Here is a 21994-nt window from a genome sequence, read left to right as displayed (position 1 = left end):
ACTTGGCTTTAAAGTCATACTGCTTTGGCCATATTGATTACTTCTAGTTATACCTATGTATTTCTATGTAGTTATGAAGCGGATATATTGGACTATATATGTTATGGACTCAAAAACACTCCGTTATGTGGAGTCTGTCTGAAATTTTCCTTGAAAATATTTGTCATTTCTTTTCTGTTTTTAGTAACGTACATGAGCTACAGTACCAAGCTTCTAATAATTGTACAGTATTTTTCAATTAATTTATTCAATTTATTAGGAACTATAATGATACTGGCTGCCCACATTTCTTTGTGACTTGGATTCCACAAGATCTTTTGACATTCCGATCCATATTGCATCATGCAGTCTATTTTTTTTCTGATTTTTCAGGTGTGCTATGAATCTCTGGTTCTATTGAATTCAGATCCAGTAACTAGCCTCTGAAGAACACTAAATTAATTGTCATGTTTATAAAAGCGGTTTAAGATATCTTTGCTTTGTAAGATGGTTCATGCTGGAATTTTTGGGATTTTCATCAGCTTTTATTCTTCAGTGTCACATGATCCTTCTGAAATCATTAATATTGTATTTAATATTTAATATATAATATTTTTATCAGTTTCCTCATACTTTTTTATAATCTGTTATAATTTTTTCGGGATTTTTTTTGCTTAATAAAATTGTGTACATTTTAAATTTTAATAATATTTCACAATATTGCTGTTTTTTCTTTATCTTTGAAATAAATTCTGCTTAAATGAGCATGAGACATCTTTTGAAAAACATAAATTGTAATTTGTCCAAACTTTTGACTGAATTGTTGTATAAACTAGGTTATAGTTTGTTTTCGCAAGCATGCTGATTGAGGAGTATTTATTCATCTAGCCTATTTCTATTCATTTGCATCAATTGTGAAAGCTTTTTATTCCAAAATATTCCAATTGTTCAACAAATTATTCATATCTGTGCATTGCATTGCATAAGTGTTTTTACAATCTTATTTTATAGAACTGTCACACACACACACCATCTCATGTGTGGCTAAATTTTACCTCAGCCAGTGTTGTCAAAGTTTTTTTTTAATCTGTATTAGATTGCATGCATCTCAGCTTATGTCCAAAATGTTTATATTTATGTTTGTATATGATACAGTTTATATACACTTTCCCAAATTTCTAATTAGTTCCCATAAATTCCCGAATTGGAATATTTCCAAAATTCCCCAGATGAAGTTCCCATGGAAAGTTTCTGGAAATTTACTGGAAATTTACTGGATATTTTCTCCCACTATGCAAACCTATTCCTTAATGATTCCATCCACATACCAAAGACAACTCATCATCCAGTGATTCAGATGAAGAAGATGAGCGCAGGAAATTTCATGTGGAAATCAAACCTGTGCAGCCCAACAGTGGCACACAGCAGCAAAAAGCCTCTATCGACGAGCTGAAGGCTTCTATTGGAAACATAACTCTTTCCCCCTCTGCTACGGTAAGACATGTATACAGGGACACATACAGTATAGACAGAAATACTGGACATTATAATATAAACAGACATTAAGGTGCTAACCACATGCTTCTGTCAAATGCAAAGAATGGAAAGATAGATCTGGAGACAGGATCTTCTAGTAGATTAATAATTTTCAGAAAGAGAAATACAGCAGTATAGTCAGTGTTTGGATTCATCCTTGTTACACAATTTTTCTACCCTCCTCTATAACTAAATGTGTGAAAGCCAACCTAATACAGTCCCCTCTAAAAGTGTTGGTGTTTAGTTTTTTGAAGCTGTTTGACTCAAAGCAAAAGTTGAATATATTATAAATCAAAATTTCAGCTTTCATTTCCTGATGTTGTTAAGTAGATGTGTTAAATAAGTTAAAACATGAAGTTCAGCAATGCCATGAGTGAGCAGTTGATGACAAACATTGTAAGAGCTGTGAAGAATGTTCCATGAAGCTGGGAGCTTTCCAGAGCAACATTTTCAGCTGCCAATTCAATCTTTCCTTCTCCACTTTCCACCTATGATCCATTTGTGCACAGTTCTATTTAATTGTTCTCTTGCCAGATTGTGCTGTCACTCATCTTCCTTCCTTAGGCACTGAAGTCATTTGGAACAGTAATGCTAGTCATGATCTATAAATTCAGAGAGTTTAGTTGCAGTGTTTGTGGCTGGTCCCATCTCAATGATCAGTCGACATTTCCAGCAGTATTTAGCATTTAGCATATCTTGTTTCTGTTCTTTGACAGGAGTGTTTAGATATCATGTGGAGAGCTAATGTGAGCTTTTTTGACCCATTGTGATAAGGAGCTGGACTGTTTTCTTTAATCTGGGCAGGAACTCTGTAGAGCTTGTTTTTCATTACTGAAATGCCTCCTTGGCTTTTTTTATTCAAGTTAATTCAAGTATCACTTGGTTTGGGATCACCTTTAAGTAGTTTGTAGAGTGATGCAGAATTAAATACTTAATCATCAACCCAGCATTGGTTGAACCCAGAAAAGAGATATTTCACCTTAGTCGGGAGAGAAGTGATTTAATATAACAGTCATTTTCTCATATAGTATCTTTTCACACTTTTTTGTTTTGTTCCTATGTTTCTGAAGCAATATGTTATAAAAAGAGTCCAGTAGTCTTCGCACTGGCTACAGCACAGTTTACTTATATTTACATTACATTAACTTCTTTTTGTATTCTTTGGTCCAGTAACCAGAAGCAAGGCTTTTTGCTGTTTTCCTTCATCCTCATCTCAGAACAGACATGAAAATTCATTGTACTTGTTCTAAATTTGAGCAGCAGTTTTTACCATGGATTTATACGTCTTCTTATCACATTTAAAATGGTTCACTTTGTTTTTCTGCAATCCAAGTTGTGCATAAAACAGAATCACATCAATTCACTTTTAGAGCCTTATAACCTAAAGCTTTTCCCCCAAGCTTTCAGCAGATCATATTTACCCCAAATACCACCCTTCTCTGGTTTAATGTCAAAATTGTCATAGATTTTTACTGACACAGATTGCATTTTTTGCTTTCTAGGCTGTTCTTTTGTCTTTGTAGTTCATTCCATCCAGCAAATCATCCTTATTGAGGGTTTAAAAGCCTACCCAATATATTAAGTTTTTAGGTTATTTTGGCCCTCACAAGCATAGCAAGGTGTGTGTGTGTGCTTGCACCCTGGGAGGACTTTTTTTTTTATAAATGTATGTGGAGACACAATGCTTCATGTTCTTTATTTTCATAACTCTTTTAATTTGTCTTTTCATTGCCAGATCCACATGAGGAGGAACCAGTCCAGTGAGTAGTTATTCTTTTCCTCCTCCCATCATTCCCATAAAGCTTGTCTTTAGTCTACTAAGTAAAACAGTATGTTCTTGGAATTCTACAAGGTCAATTGATTGGGTTATAAAATGTGTGTTATGACATTGACAAGCTTATTACCAAAGTATGCAGTTATCCCACTTTTTTTTTTCTTTGTTTTTGATGTTAGTTCTAGCGAAAATGCCATTTTTACAGACACCCAATTCAGTTCAGGGTGAAGATTCCAACCAAGATTCGTGGGGCTTCACCAGAAAGAACCACAATGCACTGACTTGGCTTTGGTATAGAGGTTCAACATTGCCTTAGAAAGTCTCTCCCATATAGTTCCCTTGCACTGAAGATGTTTTTGGTGGGATCTGATGGGGCATTACTTCCAATTGGATCTGGTTGTTAAATTTGAAAACCATCAACTAGTTTTTGCCTGTATAACAAGTTTGTTATGGTTGAACTATAGTCCTTCCCAGAAGTATCCTACAAAATGCAGCTATTGAACTACACCAAACATTTGTATTAACTAGCCTTTTTCAGTCTTTGTGCCTTCAGAAACCAGAGATTCCTGTTCTTGTCCTTCAGAAGTGGAACTCAATGTGGTCTTCTTATGTTGTAACCAACATCTGTCTACCAGTCTGGCCCAATCAATAATGCCATGGTTAAAGTTGTTAATCTCACATTTTCCCCAATCTAATTTTAAATGGGAACATTAACTGACCTTTACCAGTACCTGCACTATTTATATATTGGAGTATTGACACATTGGTTGATTTTGAACATTTCAAATGAACAAATAGGCATAAATAAGAAACGCTGAAACAAGGCAGATAGATAGAGACTGAGCGCAAGATGGCAGTGTGTACAGATGCTGTGGCTTTGCACTCAGTTCAATGCTTTTAATTACCAACGCAAGAGCACTGATCAACAAAACAGAAAAACTGCTCATAGCAACACAGAAACCCATGCAGGATGATTACAACTAAAATCTATTATTACAATGTAAACAAACTTGTACATTAACACTGCTCCCCAGACCTGTAGTACCTTACAACAAGAAGCAAATGACAAGAGAATATACTGTTGTAATTGTTACTGTTATAGTTTTTGAAGCTCTTACTCCATCTTCATCCCATGACAGAACGCTTGACTGACAAATCGATTCAGCAGATTTATTTTATATATTTATTTTTTTGGGGGGTTCCAGGCAGTTTAGCGTAGTGCCAAATTGTATATGCCTACAGTCTCCACCTCCATCAGGTCACACCTGTGTCTCATTATATCTTGTTTAGCACCACATTTTAAGTACTAGTTTTTCAGCGTCTCATGGCCAGGCTGTTCTTATAGTTGTTATTTGTTGTTGTGTGTGCCAACAGCTATATTCTGTACGCCTCTTGTCTTGTATTCACAGTTCATTGTATGGTTCTTGATTTTCACAGTTTATTTTGTTTTAGTTGTGCTATACGTAATAAATCATATGCGCTTGCGTTCGACTCATCTTCATTCTGTGACACTTAACTGCAGAACCATCTCACTGTGGAGCTACTATAGTTACTCAAAGCACATTTTGTCAGACCGAGTGAGAAAACAAGAGCCTGCTGTGATTTGGTCTACAGCTTTCAGTAGTCAGGAATTTACTCTAAAGTTTACTGATGTTTCACATATATCGGTGGATCGGTGTTGGTGGGTATTCGGGCAATGAAAGGCCCTGGCACATTTACATTTACAGCATTTGGCAGACGCCCTTGTCCAGAGCGACGTACATAAGTGCTTAAATCTCTAACATTGTATACATTAATGCTGGATCACTAAGTTACATACTTAAGATACCATGAGTTTAAAACATTTGTTCAGAGTTACAATGAAAAAGTGTCAAAGTGTCAAATTTTTTTTTTTTTTTTTTTTAATAAATGCAAAAGATAAGGAAAGAAGTGCTAGTTGAAGTGTTTCCTGAATAAGTAGGTCTTCAACCGCCGCTTGAAAATAGCCAGTGACTCAGCTGTCCGGACCTCTAGGGGAAGTTCATTCCACCACCTTGGTGCCAGTACAGAGAAGTATCTTGTAGTATACTTGCCTCTCACCCTGAGAGATGGTGGAACCAGTCGAGCAGTGCTGGTAGATCGGAGGGTGCAGGGTGCAGTGCGAGGAGTGATGAGGGCTTTGAGGTAAGAGGGAGCTGGTCCCAATACCCAAGTTTGCAAAGGTGTTCACCAAAAGCTTTGGCAACATGTGGTATGTGGGAATGTGGTAGCCTAGTGGTTAAGGTGTTGGGCTACCAATCGAAAGGTTGTGAGTTCGATCCCAGGTCCACCAAGCTGCACCTGTTGGGCCCCTGGCCCTTAACCCTCAATTGCTCAGTTGTATAAAAATGAAACAATGTACGTCATTAACGTAACGCAAGAGCGTCTGCCAAATGCAGGAAATGTAAATGAAATGAAATGTACAAGCTGATTACAGTCCAATTGCACTCACAGCTAATGAAGTGCCTGGAGAGACTGGTCCTACGGTCTTTAAGTCCACCCATATACACCACTATACCCACAGAGACATCATTTATACTAAAAACAGCATTGCAACTGCCCTTCACACTGTAGTTTCATTCTGAATAGTAAGGGACAGGACGCTACTTATTGACTGTTCTGTTTAACCTTCAGCAGAATGGTTGACAAATTACAAAACCTGGGTCTATAGTTTAAGGACTTAAATGGAGGAAGAAAAGGAAGATTTGGTGTAGTTTTGGGGTGGGGGCAGTGTTGTTGAAGGTATTTGAATATGGAGGAGTTAAGTTGGTCGGGGATTGAGTGAGTGTAATCATTACATGTACAAGTACACTAAACCAGTGCAATGATATAAATGTCTATGTGAATGATATGTTTTATATTCATAATATTTATATTATATGGTATGAATGGACCATTACAGTTTCATACTTTATACCACACTTTGTTTGCAGCAGGCCCCAAAACATTTTCTGGCTTAAAAGGGATTGAAGTGGACAGCTGTGAGGAAATTAAACAAACAATTTTGCTGCCCCTATTAACTAGAGTGCATTCTCTCCCTCAGATGATGAGTTGGGAAGGTCCAGAACACAGCAAGCGTCATATACAGAGTAAGGGTGTATCACATTTAAAATGGACAATAACAAGATTTGTTTCCTTTTTTGGGCTTACTCAAGTTACCTATAACCTATTATAGAGTAAGCAAGCAGTAAGGGACTCTAACACTCAATTGAGTTTATTTTTTTATTGTTATTTTTACAGCATATAATAATCTATTATGAGCATAGCTAGAGGTGAAATATTCAGTGGTCTCAATATTTTTAATAATTTACTTTTATAATAATCAGCTTTTTCCATTAGTAGACTGACCAGCAATGACCTGCTGTCTCTGGATCCATTTGGTCCCAATCTCTCTGGTGCCCCTTCCTCTGTGTCTTCCTCTGCAGGTAACACTGGTCATTTTCTGATAATAGTAACGATAATATTAATTTAAAAAAATTGACCACTAGCAGTCAAGAATGGAGATGTGTCCTCATACCTCTTGTGTGTCTAGTACACTAGTCTTTGATCTGTGAGCAAACCAGGGATGTGCCCCCGATTAATTTCATGGTGTTCATGCCATTTGTTTTGATGAAAGAATAAATATGTGAGGGGAAAAATATTTAAATAACAAATATACAAATAAAATACAATGTGCCAGAAATTAAATTTAGAATGATGAAATGCAATATTGAATAGGTGTTTCTTGAGTTTCTAAGAGTGTCAGTCAATCTCTATCTTCACAATATGAGAGAGATCTTGATCATATAAAATGTAGGATTAAAGGCCCATGTCTGAAATGGCAAGTATTAGTAGTGTGCATTTAGCTTTGAAAAAAATGCAATAGGTTTTGGATGTAGCTTAAACCAAGATGCAGGCAGTTGTTAACAGAAAAGAGACATTGATAATATTGTTTGCTGGCTTTTTTTTTTTATTGAAATATTCAATATGGGCTAGTACATCTATGGCTAAATCAGACTGTTCTAAAAATATTTTGGGTTATTTATTTATTTATTTATTTATTTATTTATTGTTATTTAAAAAAAAAAAAAGCTTTTCAAAGGAAACAGAATTACCACAAGACCTTGCAAAGTCAGGAAATTCTGTTTTTACCCTCAAGTAAAACGCACATAGGCTTATAACCATAATGCACATAACCGGATGGTAAGTCATTTGCTCTCTTCCTCCATTTTTCAGTTTTTAGGAAATTGCCTTAATCTAAACCTAACGCATTATTGATATTTTGTCCATGCTGGTGAAAACGTCTTGGCTTTATCCGTTCTCAGCAGTTACCATTGGAGACTTAACACAGGCTTTAATGGTCCCGAAAACCTACCAAACAGCACTGTTATTATATCTGAATTCTGTCAAAATATTTTGAACATCTCTTATGTTCATATGTCCATGGATTACAGTTATTCAGTGTTTGATTTTAATTTGCAGATTATTTTTATTCTGTTTATTTTCTAAACACTCTCTTTGAAAAGTGAGGACAGCAAAGACCATTCTCTTGTTTTTGCTATACACTGAAAACTTTTGGTTTTGAGAATAAGGGTGATGAATATGGGACAACAGATCAGAATTTCAGCTTTCATCAGCTTTCATTTTCTTATAAATATGTGTGTGTGTATATATATATATATATATATATATATATATATATATATATATATATATATATATATATATATATATATATATCCATACATATAAATGTGTTAATGAACACATAAGTAATAAACTTATTTTGGTTGCATATCCCTTGCTTATACTTTCAAGTTTGCAACCCTATATCACATTACTAAACTAAATGCTTTTAAAGGATGTTTTGCTTTTCATGTCAATACTTCCTGAGGGGCTTTGTGTTATATATTTGTTCTTGTTGGTAATTAAGATTCATATATAAATAGAATTTATGTGTCTAGGTTGAACAAAAATTTTTGTTTTTTACCAGAAAGAACCAAAATGCACTGTATTGTTGCATTTTGTTTATTGGCTAGTTGGTGTTCTTAATGTTCTAGTAGTTTCACTATCCATTTTCCACTAAACCTGTTCATTTTTGCGATGAAACAGAATGCCTCCATTTAGTAATTACATTTTTGTTTTCAACAGTAGGTTGACTGTGGCAGTCAGTTATGGATAGTGTAAGGAGGTATCCAGCTGCTTTATGTGGATACTGAATACATTATTCATAGCCAAATTTGTCTCTTAATAATAATAGCTGCACATACATTTATTCATGACTTTTTTTTAGAGGGCAGTGGAAGTGAGCATCTCAAGAATCACCCATCCAGGGTATCATTTTAATTCCCCATCTAGACCTAAGCAGTCTTACTACTGCACTCTGGTTCATAGCTTGATAAATCCATAGTTAATTGGCATCGATGGTTGTTTGAAGAGCCTGTGTTTCAGCTGTGAATAAAATTCCTCTATTGCTTTCTCCGTTGCTTGTTCCTCCCTCCTCTATAATCACAGATGAGTTTTTCATTCCCATCCCCCCATCTCCACTCAGAGCCATGAGCACTCCTCCTTATCTCAAAAATCAAGGGGATGCTGATACTCCACTCAATACTCCCAACACCAGTATCGATCTACTTTCTTCTTGGACTCAGAACCAGTTGGTGGCTTTTGTGCCATTTGGTGGGCTAACCTGGGCTAACCAGGAAAGAGCTTGGACAGTGCCTATTTCCCACTATGCCAAAACCTCATCCAGCAAACCTGCAGATCCCTTTATTAGCATGGGCCAGAAGAAGGAAAGCACCCTGTCTTGGATGGAAGACCATGCCATGACACCCACAGCTGGCTATATGCAGGATGGTAATGCTAAAGAATAATTATGCAAAGCATGACATCATTTCAGAGCACAAAGTAATGCTTTGTATGAATGAGTGATGCAATTAACATGGGTTCATAAATGTATACTAGATAGTAAGAAAGAAGGATGAAATAAATATGAACCAGAATTTTATTATTATTATAGTTAGTAATCTTATTATTGTTAACATCAACAGTAATAATAATAATAATAATAATAATAATAATAATAATTTTAGAAATTATTAAACAGCGATTAGCTAGCTTATTGTTGCTACTGTCTAGAATAGACTGGGGACTGCTGCTGTTGCCAGTTTTGGGTGTGAACTGTAACTAGCTAATATTTTTTAGGAGCAAAAATGCAATCCTGCTGATTTGTTTAATTATGTCTTTGTTTTTTATAATAACATCATGTTGTTATATATAGTTCATACTATATATTTTTTTTTGTTTGTTTGTTACTGTTTTTTTTTTGCATAGTTCATACTATATATTTTTTTTTGTTTGTTTGTTACTGTTTTTTTTTTGCATTTGGTTCTGTATTTCTTGTTTTTTTTTTGTTTTTTTTCTTCAGTTAACTTGTACTGTAAAAAAAAAAAAGAGATTTTGCCTTGTAATTTTGCATGTTCTGGTTTGTCCAATTTTCTAGGGTTTGTTTGTTTGTTTTCTTTTGTTTGGCAAGATTGTGACCAATGACTGTATACAGTATTTGAGTGGGCTCATAAGGGTGGGTAAAAGTGAACCCAAAATGAGTCCCTCTCGTGATTTAGTAGTTTTTACCCTTTCCTTGTCATTGTTACTAATTGTAACATAAGCCAAACTTACATTTTAAGTTGCATTCCAAAAAAATAATTGATATTACTAGAATAGTTGCACATAGGAAGAAACGTAACATATTATTAATGTTTGCCATAGCATCTTCTTTTGATGCTGTGCAACATGTTTTATAAAGCATTAATTCTGCTGAAAAAATGATCCTGTGCTGGTCCCATACATGCCCAAGTTTTATCTATGGTTGAATTTCATTTACATTACAATACTTTTCACTAAAACAAAAGTGACCAAAAAGTGTCTGATCTTGTCTTAACCTACATTGAGCAGTATCTTCCACAGTGTGCTGCATGTCATGATAATAGTCAACAGTAATTATAAAGTTGTATCTATAGGGTATTCCCAAATATCTCAAGGCACATTCATCCTCTAGCACTAACCTTATACAGTGAGCATGTCAGAGCCTTATCACTTGTCTGTAAAGCAAAGGTTTCTAGCATAAATGGGAGAAATTAAGAAATCATTTTCATTTACATAGCGAGCTTTATATTTGCCCAGTAATATATAGGTGATTTGATAAATGGCACATAGACATGTGAACATACAGACATTTCTGAATCTCGTATACACAACTTTAGTAAATGACTGATAAATGAGGCTTATTGGGAATTAATGGCATCATGTTGTCCACTCATACAGTATATACAGACATTGGTTCAGATTCAGGTACTCTGATGCATGCTTGTGTAATGTTTTGCATTTACAAGTATTGCCTGTTTTCTAGTTTGCACCAACATTGAAACTCCTTATTTTACCTATGTTTTATCTATTTGTTCTGCATAGTTCCACCCTCTAACAGACCTACAACCCCTTTGGGCACAGCAGCTATAGTTCCTCCTCCTCGACCCTCATCGCGGCCTAAACTGCCTGCGGTCAAACTGAGTGGCATCAATGAGATTGTGGGTACTTTTCTATTTTAATTTTATGTGGTGGTGTTATTTTACCATCTTTAAATGTCAGCTATAAAAAATGAGCTAAACTTTAAATACTTCATCAGATATTTGAATGGATACAGGACCATTTTACAGCACCTTGAAAAAACAAAAGCATAAAAATACCACACTGTGGTCATTACAAATAAGTTACTAGATATAACATTGCATTCATTTATTATCTATGGTGTTTGGAGAACTGGTATGTTAATTGTTATTAACACAATTATGTTACTAAATATCTTTTTAGATCATTCAAATTTGTTTACTTCTTGTTTTGTTTCATAAAAAAGGCACGTCCTTTCAGCCCTTCTGTGGCAACCAACTCTAGTCCTGCACCTCTAGCACGGGCCGAAAGCTCCTCCTCTCTGAGCTCTAATGCCTCACTGAGCGCGAGTAACACTCCCACCATCGGTGAGAAATCCATTCCCACTCATTCCTTGGTAAAATACATCTATCATAAAATCACACTGAAGGAAAGATTCTCAGGAAAGCAACCTCACATGTCCGTCATCAAATTCTTTTACTCATGAATCTGGCTATACATACTTTCACTACATTCACACTCATCTATGGGTTTCATCATTGCTTTTCTTTTAATTTTTGGTTTGGATTTCATCTTTTTCATCGATGGTGTTAGAGGATGATGTGTTTGTGGCGAAACTGCCAACATTTGAGAAGAGGTGTGAAACCCCTGCAGGTAACGTACACTATGCTGCAGAATGGAAAAGTTTGTCCATTTCAACTTACAAACTAACTCTATTGACTCCTCATTGATCAGGCATTTCAAGTGACCTTTACTAAATGTCCTCATTTTAACTGCTTAATTCCATTCTTTTCATTTGTCTCTGCTGTGTTTAATATCTTCCTTCGGTTTGAGCACGATATTGAATGCCATACAATTATGTGGTTTGAATTGTTTCATATTTCCAAATAAATACATCACGATTCACAAGTAAATGTAGAGAGATTCAAAGAAATTGAACAAATCCATAACTAAATAGAATGATCTACAAATATGTCACAAATTCACAAGCTAAAAAAATTAGATTTGCAAATAAAAACAATTCTTGGCCTTGCCATTCATTCTTGGGGCTCCTTTTGCAAATAGGGTATATTTTTATCCACAGCCTACTCAAGCCAATGTAATAAGGGAACATTGCACTGACCAGTCGTAAGAGTTGTATAAGCAAAACCGAAAATTTTACTGATGATTTCCTGAGGTTATCCAAGCTTCAGAAAGTTATTTAATCTGTGTCTTGATATTTGGATTTTTCCATATCCATGTGGTCTTTCAGTCTCCACTACATTTGCTGGGTGTCGTTGCGCTGCTAAATAAGAGAAAGTCCATCAGATTGCTAACTAAATCCAAGCAGTAAACACAAATTTTGTGACAGCAAACAAATTGCAGATATTCAGTGTCCTGAAACAGATGTTCCAGTGTAAAATTTCCTCTAGAAAGTACTCTGTGAAGAACTTGCTGTATCACATTGTTTTACAATGCATTAACACACAAACACGTAAATTTGTTCAGTGTATTAAAAAAATTATATTCTTGATGGAATATTAGCCTAATGATTAGTGATAACTAAGAAAAGATATTCCAAAACAATTCTATATTACTGGCAAGCTACACCATGACATGAATGTGGCCATTTAAGTCACCTTGAAAATTAATTTTTAAAATTGTAATTTATATAAGATTTTTTTTAGTAGGATTCATAGTAAAAATATTACTCTCTCTTTTTTGTTGTTTTAAATTACACACTAGCATACAAAGCAATGGTCAGATAATAACAATAAGTTTCATGAATCTTAACTAGGCAAAATAAAATTTTTGTAATATGTAATAAAACATCATTTGTCAGATGCACAATTATTATTGATTAGTGGTCATAAAGACTAGTAACTCACATAGTCACTAGTGCAGCCAGAAATTGTTTGATTCATTTAAACCAGTAACTTTTAAGGTTGATCATGAGTTGATTTGATAAGAACGATTTGCTTAGAGAATGTAAACATAAACATCAGTGGCTGCTCTAATTGGACAACACTGATCACCATGTGCTTTGGCATGCAGCTTGTGAGGATAAAACTTTCTTTCAGATGTCATCTTTGTGCGATTTTTGCATCTTTGTGCATATTTGTCTTATAAACCCACCAAATTAAGTTTATTGCAAAATTAAAACTAAGGTTTTGCTGTGGATTCAATAACAATGCAGGAACAACCTATAAAAACATATTTTCCTTCAAAGTAAGAATTTATAACCACTAATGTTGCTTATTTTTGCGGTTTGATAGTTAAAGCCACTCACCTATCAGGATTCCTCCTGATCAGCCATATTGGAGAGCCATAATACACAGGTCCTCCTGGATAGGGCAAGAACGTGCAACCATTGGTCAGATCAATGTGGCTGTTATCCGATTGTCTTGAGTCGATTTGGAAACATGAAACAGTTCTAACCCCATTTACACTATGTTTTATTTCTGTATTTTGTTATGGATTTTTCCTGTTATGATTCTTTTTTCTCTTCTATGCTCCTAGGGACATCTCGTGGACCCAGCCCTGTCACGTTAGCATCGCAGGATTCACTTCCCATTGCTGTTGCATTCACAGAGTCAATTAATGCATACTTCAAAGGAGCTGATCCCAGCAAGTGAGTTCTTATGTTTGAGATGTAATTTGTACTCTACACTTGAAACAGTGACTGAGAGTCTGTATTCACTGCTCATATAAGATAAAATCATTCTTTTCATACCATGTTAAAAAAGCCCATGTTTATTGAATGCATTATAGATAAAGATGATGTTGTCTAATCTAAAAAAAAATACAGATTTGGAGATTTGCTGTAATCATATTTTAATACCTTGGAATGATTATGCATTTTCTTTTAGTTATTAAATAAAGTATACTGCTATACTAGAGCTGGACATTATGGGAAAAATATCACAATAGTTTTCACTTTAGTGAGGTTTGCATTTTCAAATATTATCTTTTTGTTCACTTAACTAGCTCACACTATATATTACCAGACAGAGAGATGTAGCTTTTGTATTTAGTTATAAATATAAACCAAACCAAAACATTTCGAAATAATGTTCTTGATATATTTGGGGTTGTGTTGCCAAATGCCAGTGCACATATGATTAGGTTTCATTATGTTTAGGTAAGTTATTTTGTTTTATGTTCTTACTGATCTAAGAAAGTCAGTCATTCTGATATTGTAAGTTATAACATTTTCAATTCAAATATATATGTATAGCATTGTCTCAAAGCAGCTTTACAGAAGTATAGAAACAGAATTCAAAAAATTAAAGTTTAAAAATGAATTACCAAAAGTTAAAAAGCAGTACTGCTAAACATACATAATCCTGTTATTCATGAAGTGATCAGTGAGGGGGTAAACAATTCATTTGAGCAGAATCTCATCTAATTTTAATAAAAGTGACATAACGACATCTTTGTTATTTAATTACAGGCACTAACAAAATACACTTATACCAATGTAGTGCTACTGGCATTATTAAACCAAGAAGTTCTTGCTGTAATGTAACAATAATTTGGTTTAATATGTGAAATAAAATGCCATTAATGAGGATATTACAAAATGTGTACCTTTATGTGAATCTAAAAATAAGGTATACCAGTATTATACTAAGCACACATTTTAGATACCCAACTAAAAATCTTTTAATGCAGTTTATGTAAAGGTTTAGATAAATTGAGCTTTTTCCTGTTTTTTAGGTGCATAGTGAAGATCACAGGAGACATGACGCTTTCCTTTCCCAGTGGTATCATTAAGATCTTCACATCCAGCCACTCTCCAGCTATACTCAGCTTCAGACTCAGAAACACAAGCAAACTGGAGCAAATACTACCAAACCAGCATCTTCTACACAGGTGCGTGTGTACATGCTGTCATGCTTGAGAAGTGGACACCAGAATTATTCCCCCCTGTTTTCTTACCAGTTTTGATGCATAAAAAAGACTTAAATAATTGCTTGCCGGTTGTTGCTCTGATTGATGGGAGACAATATTTTTCCCACCCAGAGGGAACAGATCATTTTGGATGGTTGTGACTTTGTTGGGATTTGACATCATAGTCTCCTCATGATGGGGTGAAAGCATTTATATTGTTTTCACTTTGGAGGCAGAATGACATGCTAATCATAGTAACCTACTTACTAATCATAAAGGCCCACAGGCATGTTCTCTTGTTTTCATGATGTGAATATGACCTGCAACATTTGAAAAACAAAACTGTACTTATTATGGATAAAATGAATAATATAATTCTTTTAGAATGTTCACAAACACAAAATACGACACCAGCTCGCATCATGTGAGTGATTCTGTCGTAACACAGGTGAGAGTGTTGACAAGGACAAGGCTGGAGATCACTTTGTCATGCTGATTAAGTTAGAATAATAGACTGGATGTTTTAAATAGAGTGGTGCTTGAAATAATTGTTCTTCCTCTGAAATCCATGGTTACCTGCAAGGAAATAAGTGCAGTCATCATTGCTTTGCACAAAGAGATTTATAAGCAAGGATATTGTTGGTAGTAAGATTGCACCTAAATCAACCAAGAACTTCCAGGAGAGAGGTTCAATGTTGTGAAGAAGGCTTCAGGGTGCAAAACAAAATTTTTATTTATTCCTCAAGAGGTGGGTGGACAAACATAAACCCACAAATTCTGACAAGCTCCAGGCATTGATTATGCAAGAGTGGGCTGCAATCAGTCATGATGTGGCAAATTTCAGAGGTTTTGAATGACACTTGAAATGTTTGTAATTATACTTCAGTATACCATAGTAACATCTGACAGAAAGATCTAAAAACACTGAAGCGGTAGACAATTACGAGAATGAATATTTGTGAGGTTTATAAATATGGACATAAATAAGTTATTTTAGCTGTATATGAGCTCAACACAGACTGTCTGTTGTTATTTGCATCCAATTATTTGCATCCAAACCAGTTGCAGACTGTGGGAATGAAATCAATATTTAGGGATTAAAAGAAGTTCTATTTAGGATTTGCAATGTAGGATTTAATTCAAGTAAAGTAAGTCAACAACATTGGGTATGGCCAAATCAAGGTTGCATTGTTTCATGCTGCATCAGTGACTGTAAACTATTAAGTAATTAATTAAAAAAAAGGGTCACTTATCCTTTTTTGTTTTCAAGGTTATGGCTATGTTTAGGTGTAGCATAATAATTAGCTTAATGGAAGGCCCTCAAAATGATAGTAAGACAAATGTGTTTTGTATGTGTTTCGTGTAGTGAGACCAGCCAGAATGACACTAACGCTAAAGATTTCTGGATGAATATGCCTGCACTGACGGCATATCTCAGAAAGGCTTCAGAACAGAACCCAACCTCTTCTTACTACAATGTCGACATCCTGAAGTACCAGGTATACACCGGTTGCTGTATTGTGCATAAGACCAATTATATGTCTGTTTGCTTGAGTATCCATTTATCTGTCTTTTGGTCAAAATGTTTATAAATTGGACACTGTTGTGCGCACAGTACACTTTGCAGCAGTACCAACTATGGCAGCCAGTTGTACGATTCTTGCTAACTAAAGTGAAATGCAAATTACCACTTAAATTCTCTTGGACATTAATCGCCCTTAGGTGTCTTCTAATGGGATTCAGTCAACGCCACTAAACCTGGCAGTATACTGGAAGTGTGCACAGAGCACTACAGACCTGCGGGTGGACTACCACTACAACCCTGAAGCCATGCAGCCACCCGGACCACTCTGTAGCGTGCAGGTCCTCGTACCTGTCAGCGGTGGTGTCACCAACATGCATTCGCTCCCCAGTGCCATCTGGTAAGGCACAGGAATACACCAAATCTTAGTTCTAATTAATATAATCTCTCTCTTTCTCTTTTAATCACTCACTGGCTAATATAGTGTGGAATTGTAAAAGATAATCAAAATATATATGAAGTTTTGTAGGCTGGGTGCACAAATTTGTAGGCTTAATTTGCCAAGACCTCAAAATGACTATTGTGTTTTAATTTCTACCATCTGAAGCTTTCATTTCATTCTGACAGATATTACTGAGGAAACACCTTTTGATATTATATAAATTATAATATTGAATATACAAATGATTTTCCTACAATTTATTTATTTAAAAAATTTTTTTTTTTGTATCAGGAATCCAGACCAATGTAAGTTGTTATGGAAGCTGAATGACCTCTCTGAGAAGTCTGAAAATGAAGGTATGAATGTAGGCCTTGATGTTAAATCAACAATATCCATTCTATTTAAAATACAATAATTAAAGTGTTTACGTTGGTTAGATATTGTGTTCTTGCTTATATATCCACCATAAATTTAAGCAAATAAATTATTGCTTAAAATCTCACGTAATAGATAATGATTTATTTTTGTGTGTTTCAGGTTCTGGCTCTATGAGGGCAAAGTTTGAGCTCTCAGATGGCCCCTCAATTCCAGCCACTCTGGCTGTTCAGTTCTTTTCTGAGGGTAGTACTACCTCTGGAGTAGATATGGACCTGGTCGGATCCGGATATCGACTCTCTCTCAATAAAAAGAGATTAGTATCTGGTAAGAGAGTAATAAGACAAAATCTTCATATAAATTGTTTAAGGAATATTTAGTTGTTGCTCTGCTCCTCCCCCTAGTGGCATGTTAATGTACACACATTAATAATAACAGGAATATATTAGATGCTATGTGTGTAACATAAACATATCATACATTTAGGCCCAGAAATAGTTGGACAGTGACACAATTTTCATGATTTGGACTATGCCACCACATTTAAAATGAAAAAACCAAGACGCAATTGAAGGGCAGACTTTCAGGTTTAATTAGAGAGGTTGAACAAAAATATCCTATGAAACATTTAGGAATTGCAACCATTTTAATACAGTTACCTCATTTCAGGGACCCAAAAGAAACTTGACAAATTAACATTACCGTAAAAAAAATTTTCATTTTTAATACTTTTATTGAGAATCCTTTGGAGCCAATGACTGCCCGATGTCTTGAACCCATGGACATCACTAAACGCTGGGTTTCCTCCTTTGTGATGCTTTGCCAGACCTTTTTGCAGCTGTCTTCAGTTGTTGCTTGTTTGTGGGACTTTCTGCCTTAAGTTTTATCTTAAGCAAATAAAATTCCTGCTGCTTCTGTCTCCTGTCACATCATCGACAATCACTAGTGACCCAGTGCCATTTAATGTACACACATTAATAATAACAGGAATATATTAGATATGCAATGTGTGTAATGCATGCTCATGCCATCACACTGCATCCACCATGTTTTACAGAGGATGTTATGTTCTTTGGATCATGAGCTGTTCCAAGCCTTCTCCATACTTTCTTTTTCATATCATTTTGGTACAGGATGATCTTAGTTTCATCTGTCCAGAGAATGCTGTTTGAGGCTGATTAATGGTTTGGACTTTGTGGTGACCCTCTTTATTTGCTCTCATGAAGTCTTCTCTTTATGGTAGACTTAGATACTGGTACACATACTTCCTGCAGAGTGGTCTTCACTTCGGTGGATGTTGTGAAGGGGTTTTTCTTCTGTTTCACTTCTGTTTCACTTCCATTGAGAGTTTGACCACATGTTGGGATTCACAGCAACAGCTTCCAAACAGAAATGCCACACCTAGGATTAGTTTCAGACCAAGGCTATCGTAACTGTCTAAATAACCTACCATTCAAAACTTTAAACAGATCCAAAGCGCTTTAGGTGTTTGTTTTGCTTATTATTATTTTTTAATAGCGGCGCTGTGCCTTATATTCTTCGCTTAAGTATCAGTTGTTTTAAGTGATATTTTAACCAGTGGGAAGATGGAGATAAATAGACCCTAAATAGTACATTATTTACATTATTTACATTTTTATCTGCTTAATTGATGATGGATTCAGGAGGGAACAGCCCATGAAATAGCTTTTGAGGCAATAGTCCAATTACTTTTGGTCTCTTGAAAAAGAGGCAGCTACATATTAAGGAGCTGTAATGTGGTAGCCTAGTGGTTAAGATGTTGGACTACCAATCGGAAGGTTGTGATTTCAAATCCCAGGTCCACAAAGTTGCCTCTGACAAGGCCCTTAACCCTTAATTGCTCAGGTGTATAAATGAGATCTGCCAAATGCTGTAAATGTAAATGAGAGTCTGCACTTTAAGCCCATTTTAATTATGTAACTGTATTTTGAATATGTTTTTTAATAACAAAACTTGTCAGTGTCTAAATATATACAGTATATGGACCTAACTGTAAATTCTCTGAGAAAATACATTTTAATGAGTTATTAAATTACTTTTTTGTGTATGGGTATGTTACAGGGCGTTATATGGCAGACTGCTGAGATGTCAAAGATGAGGCACATTCGATCCATCTGCTGAAAAATAAAAGGACTACTTTTCATTGGCATCTTCTCACTGCACAGCAGAGGTTAATGGAAGGTGAAACAAACGGATTGTTACCCTGATGGCTCCTCTTATGCATTTATTCTAATCATTTTGAACTATACTTCCATCCAACTAAATGTACCTTTTTGGGGAAGAAAGAACTTTTTACTACATTTTTATTACTGTAGCACTGAAAATCAAACACTGTCAGAAAAAGAAAAAAAAACTAATAAAGAAAGCCAATAAGGAATGTCTGAATACTGAAAAATTATAAAATCGAAACTAATAATTTGATATTTTTTGATTTATTTTGACTTCTTTAGAAGGTTTGCTTTCATGTATAGATAAATTGTAATATGACAATACGACACATAAAAAATATTCAGTGTAAAACAAAATGAAAAGGAAAAATATATCTGCACTAACAATCTTCCAGGCCATTTATATAGACATTAACCTCTTAGATGTTTAGTTTCTTTTCTGAACATAACTTTGAACATAAAAATTGTCAATGAGGGAAAAAATGCCTCAGGAATGTGAACATTTTGTGGTTCTGTCCTAAAAGTTACTCTTCCATGACAGGCCAGAGGTCCTTGAATAAAATCCATGTAGCATTATTTATTGTTCTCTAGGATTCTACCAAACTTCACAGCTGTGGATGTACATTTAAAAAACAAGCCCGTTAGGTGGCTGCGATTTTCGATTCCTCACAGTAAATGAAGGTATAAGCTATTAAATCAATTATGTGATTTATGTTGAGTTTTTAAATTCAGTGATAAGAATTCTCGTCCGTTTTGGAGTAATTTCAAAAAAAAAAAAAAAAAAAAAAAAGAAAACCAAAACCTTGGAAAACTGCCCTTAGTGCCTATTTTCTAACAAACTTGATTTCTATTATTACAAGCTTATCTTTGTTGCTAATTCTGTTTTATGTATTTTACTGGGACATTAAAGGGAAAATACACATAAATGACAGCTATATATGAATTATTGGTAATTCTTTAAAAGAAAAGAAAAACAAATCAATGGTAATATGTGTTCTGAATATGTAGCCCCTTAAATATGATTCCAGCTTAAAAGGTGACAGATCTAAAACATTAAACTTTGTAAATTTTATGATGGTTTCAATCTCCCCACACATGTTGATGTTTAGTTTTGAATTCTTATCATCTTTTTGGACCTTGCGTGTTAATATTCTATAATACACAGTATATGCTGTCTTGCCCTTAAAATACAGATTTGATCATCTAATGCTTCTTTAACCAGCCATGTTTCTTACTAATATTCATCTATGGATTTTTGCTGTAGTTGAGTAGTCCTACGTGCAATGAATTACTGAATCACTGGGATTACCCAAATATTCCAACATACACAAAAGCACTGAGAAATTATAATGGAAATGAGATTGAATTCACCCCATCTCCAATTTCTTTTCTAATGTTTCCTAGACACAGGGCAGGCTGCCATAACTGTTTAAATAACCTACCATTTAAAATTGCTAAACAGATCCAAAGTGCTTTAAGGGGCTGTACAGTGTTTGTTTTGTTTACTATTATTTTTTGATAGCGGCTCTGTGCCTTATATTCTCTGCTTAAGGGTCAGTTGTTTAAAGGGCTATTTTAACCAGTGGGAAAATGGAGATAAATAGACCCTAAATAATACAAAGGAATGTTTGATATGTACTAAAAATTTAAATGTGTAATGTTGAAATGTGTAACATTCTAGGGAAGTTTTAGTCTTTTTAACAGCAATATCTTTTTACAAAAGATAATTTTTAATGATGTAACTAGACAGAATTATAAAAAATCCTAATCTTTACTGTTTTATTGGAAATGATAAAGATGTATGTAACTGTATTGAAAAATAATAAAATGGCATTGGGCATTTCATGTGGAGGCAGATATTAACCAGTGGACATTAGGGTCAAAACTGAATTGTGTGACACTTTTTTCTGTCCAGTACTACGACATAAATATCTGATTTTGTGTTTTAGCAAGCTGGTTCTTGCTGCCTCTATAGTCATCAGATAAATGTGTGAAGGCATTTTGGAGCTATCTTGTCTCTTGCTCCGTTTTGGTCTCAAGCTCATGGATGTGTTAAATGATCTGTGTAAATGTTTTTCTGAACATTTTTACAAATTTACCACTTTGTTTTCTCATGATTTTATTGTCTGAAATAAATGTGTAATATATAAATCTATACAAATATAAAAACTATATACATAATTAAATGTGTGTACTTATTTGTTTGTTTTCTATTGTTTATACATATTTAAATGATAAATTAGTATTAGAATATGGATTGTTGCTTTATACTTGGTGATGCACAAAGCAAAGATGATTTAGCAGAAGCTGTTCTAACACTAACCCTGCTTGATCAACTGTTTTATGAGCTATTTTAATCAGTGGGAAGATGGGGATAAACAGACTAAAACTAAAAATTAAGTTGATTTATACATGTTAGGTGATGCACATAGCAAAGAAGGTTTAGCAGAAGCTATGCTATAAACTAATTTTATTTAAGATTTGAGCTAGTCGTTGTTTCTCTCTGAACTCTTGTCTAAAATCAGTCAAGCATGTCAGGTACTGGCAGTGAGTATATGTAATGTAACCCATATCTAATTTGGGTGAGATAATATACAAAATAAAATCATGATTATATCCTTATCTGTACAATTAAAGTTGAATGT

At 34.7% G+C, this 21994-nt stretch overlaps 1 protein-coding gene across 3 annotated transcripts in view; it reads left to right on the top strand.

The window, feature by feature from the left end:
• fcho2 (FCH and mu domain containing endocytic adaptor 2) overlaps positions 1-21535 on the top strand; it is a 50533-nt gene extending 28998 nt beyond the window's left edge. The window contains exons 14-27 of one of the 3 annotated variants that reach the window (XM_060863705.1): positions 1307-1473; positions 3251-3275; positions 6351-6396; positions 6650-6732; positions 10754-10869; positions 11196-11316; positions 11543-11602; positions 13448-13559; positions 14648-14803; positions 16188-16320; positions 16544-16743; positions 17077-17141; positions 17323-17487; positions 19243-21535. In XM_060863705.1, coding sequence (XP_060719688.1) covers positions 1307-1473; positions 3251-3275; positions 6351-6396; positions 6650-6732; positions 10754-10869; positions 11196-11316; positions 11543-11602; positions 13448-13559; positions 14648-14803; positions 16188-16320; positions 16544-16743; positions 17077-17141; positions 17323-17487; positions 19243-19265 — 1472 coding nt within the window. In that variant the 3' untranslated portion in view covers positions 19266-21535. Of the gene's footprint in view, positions 1-1306; positions 1474-3250; positions 3276-6350; positions 6397-6646; positions 6733-10753; positions 10870-11195; positions 11317-11542; positions 11603-13447; positions 13560-14647; positions 14804-16187; positions 16321-16543; positions 16744-17076; positions 17142-17322; positions 17488-19242 lie in introns of all 3 variants that reach the window. The other 2 variants (XM_060863704.1, XM_060863706.1) reach the window with 2 other exon arrangements.
• Positions 21536-21994: the final 459 nt, after the last annotated feature.

The sequence above is a fragment of the Tachysurus vachellii genome, chromosome 26, assembly GCF_030014155.1.
Source record: "Tachysurus vachellii isolate PV-2020 chromosome 26, HZAU_Pvac_v1, whole genome shotgun sequence".
In the NCBI taxonomy this organism is placed as follows: domain Eukaryota; kingdom Metazoa; phylum Chordata; class Actinopteri; order Siluriformes; family Bagridae; genus Tachysurus; species Tachysurus vachellii.
This window is presented reverse-complemented; position numbering and strand designations above follow the sequence as displayed.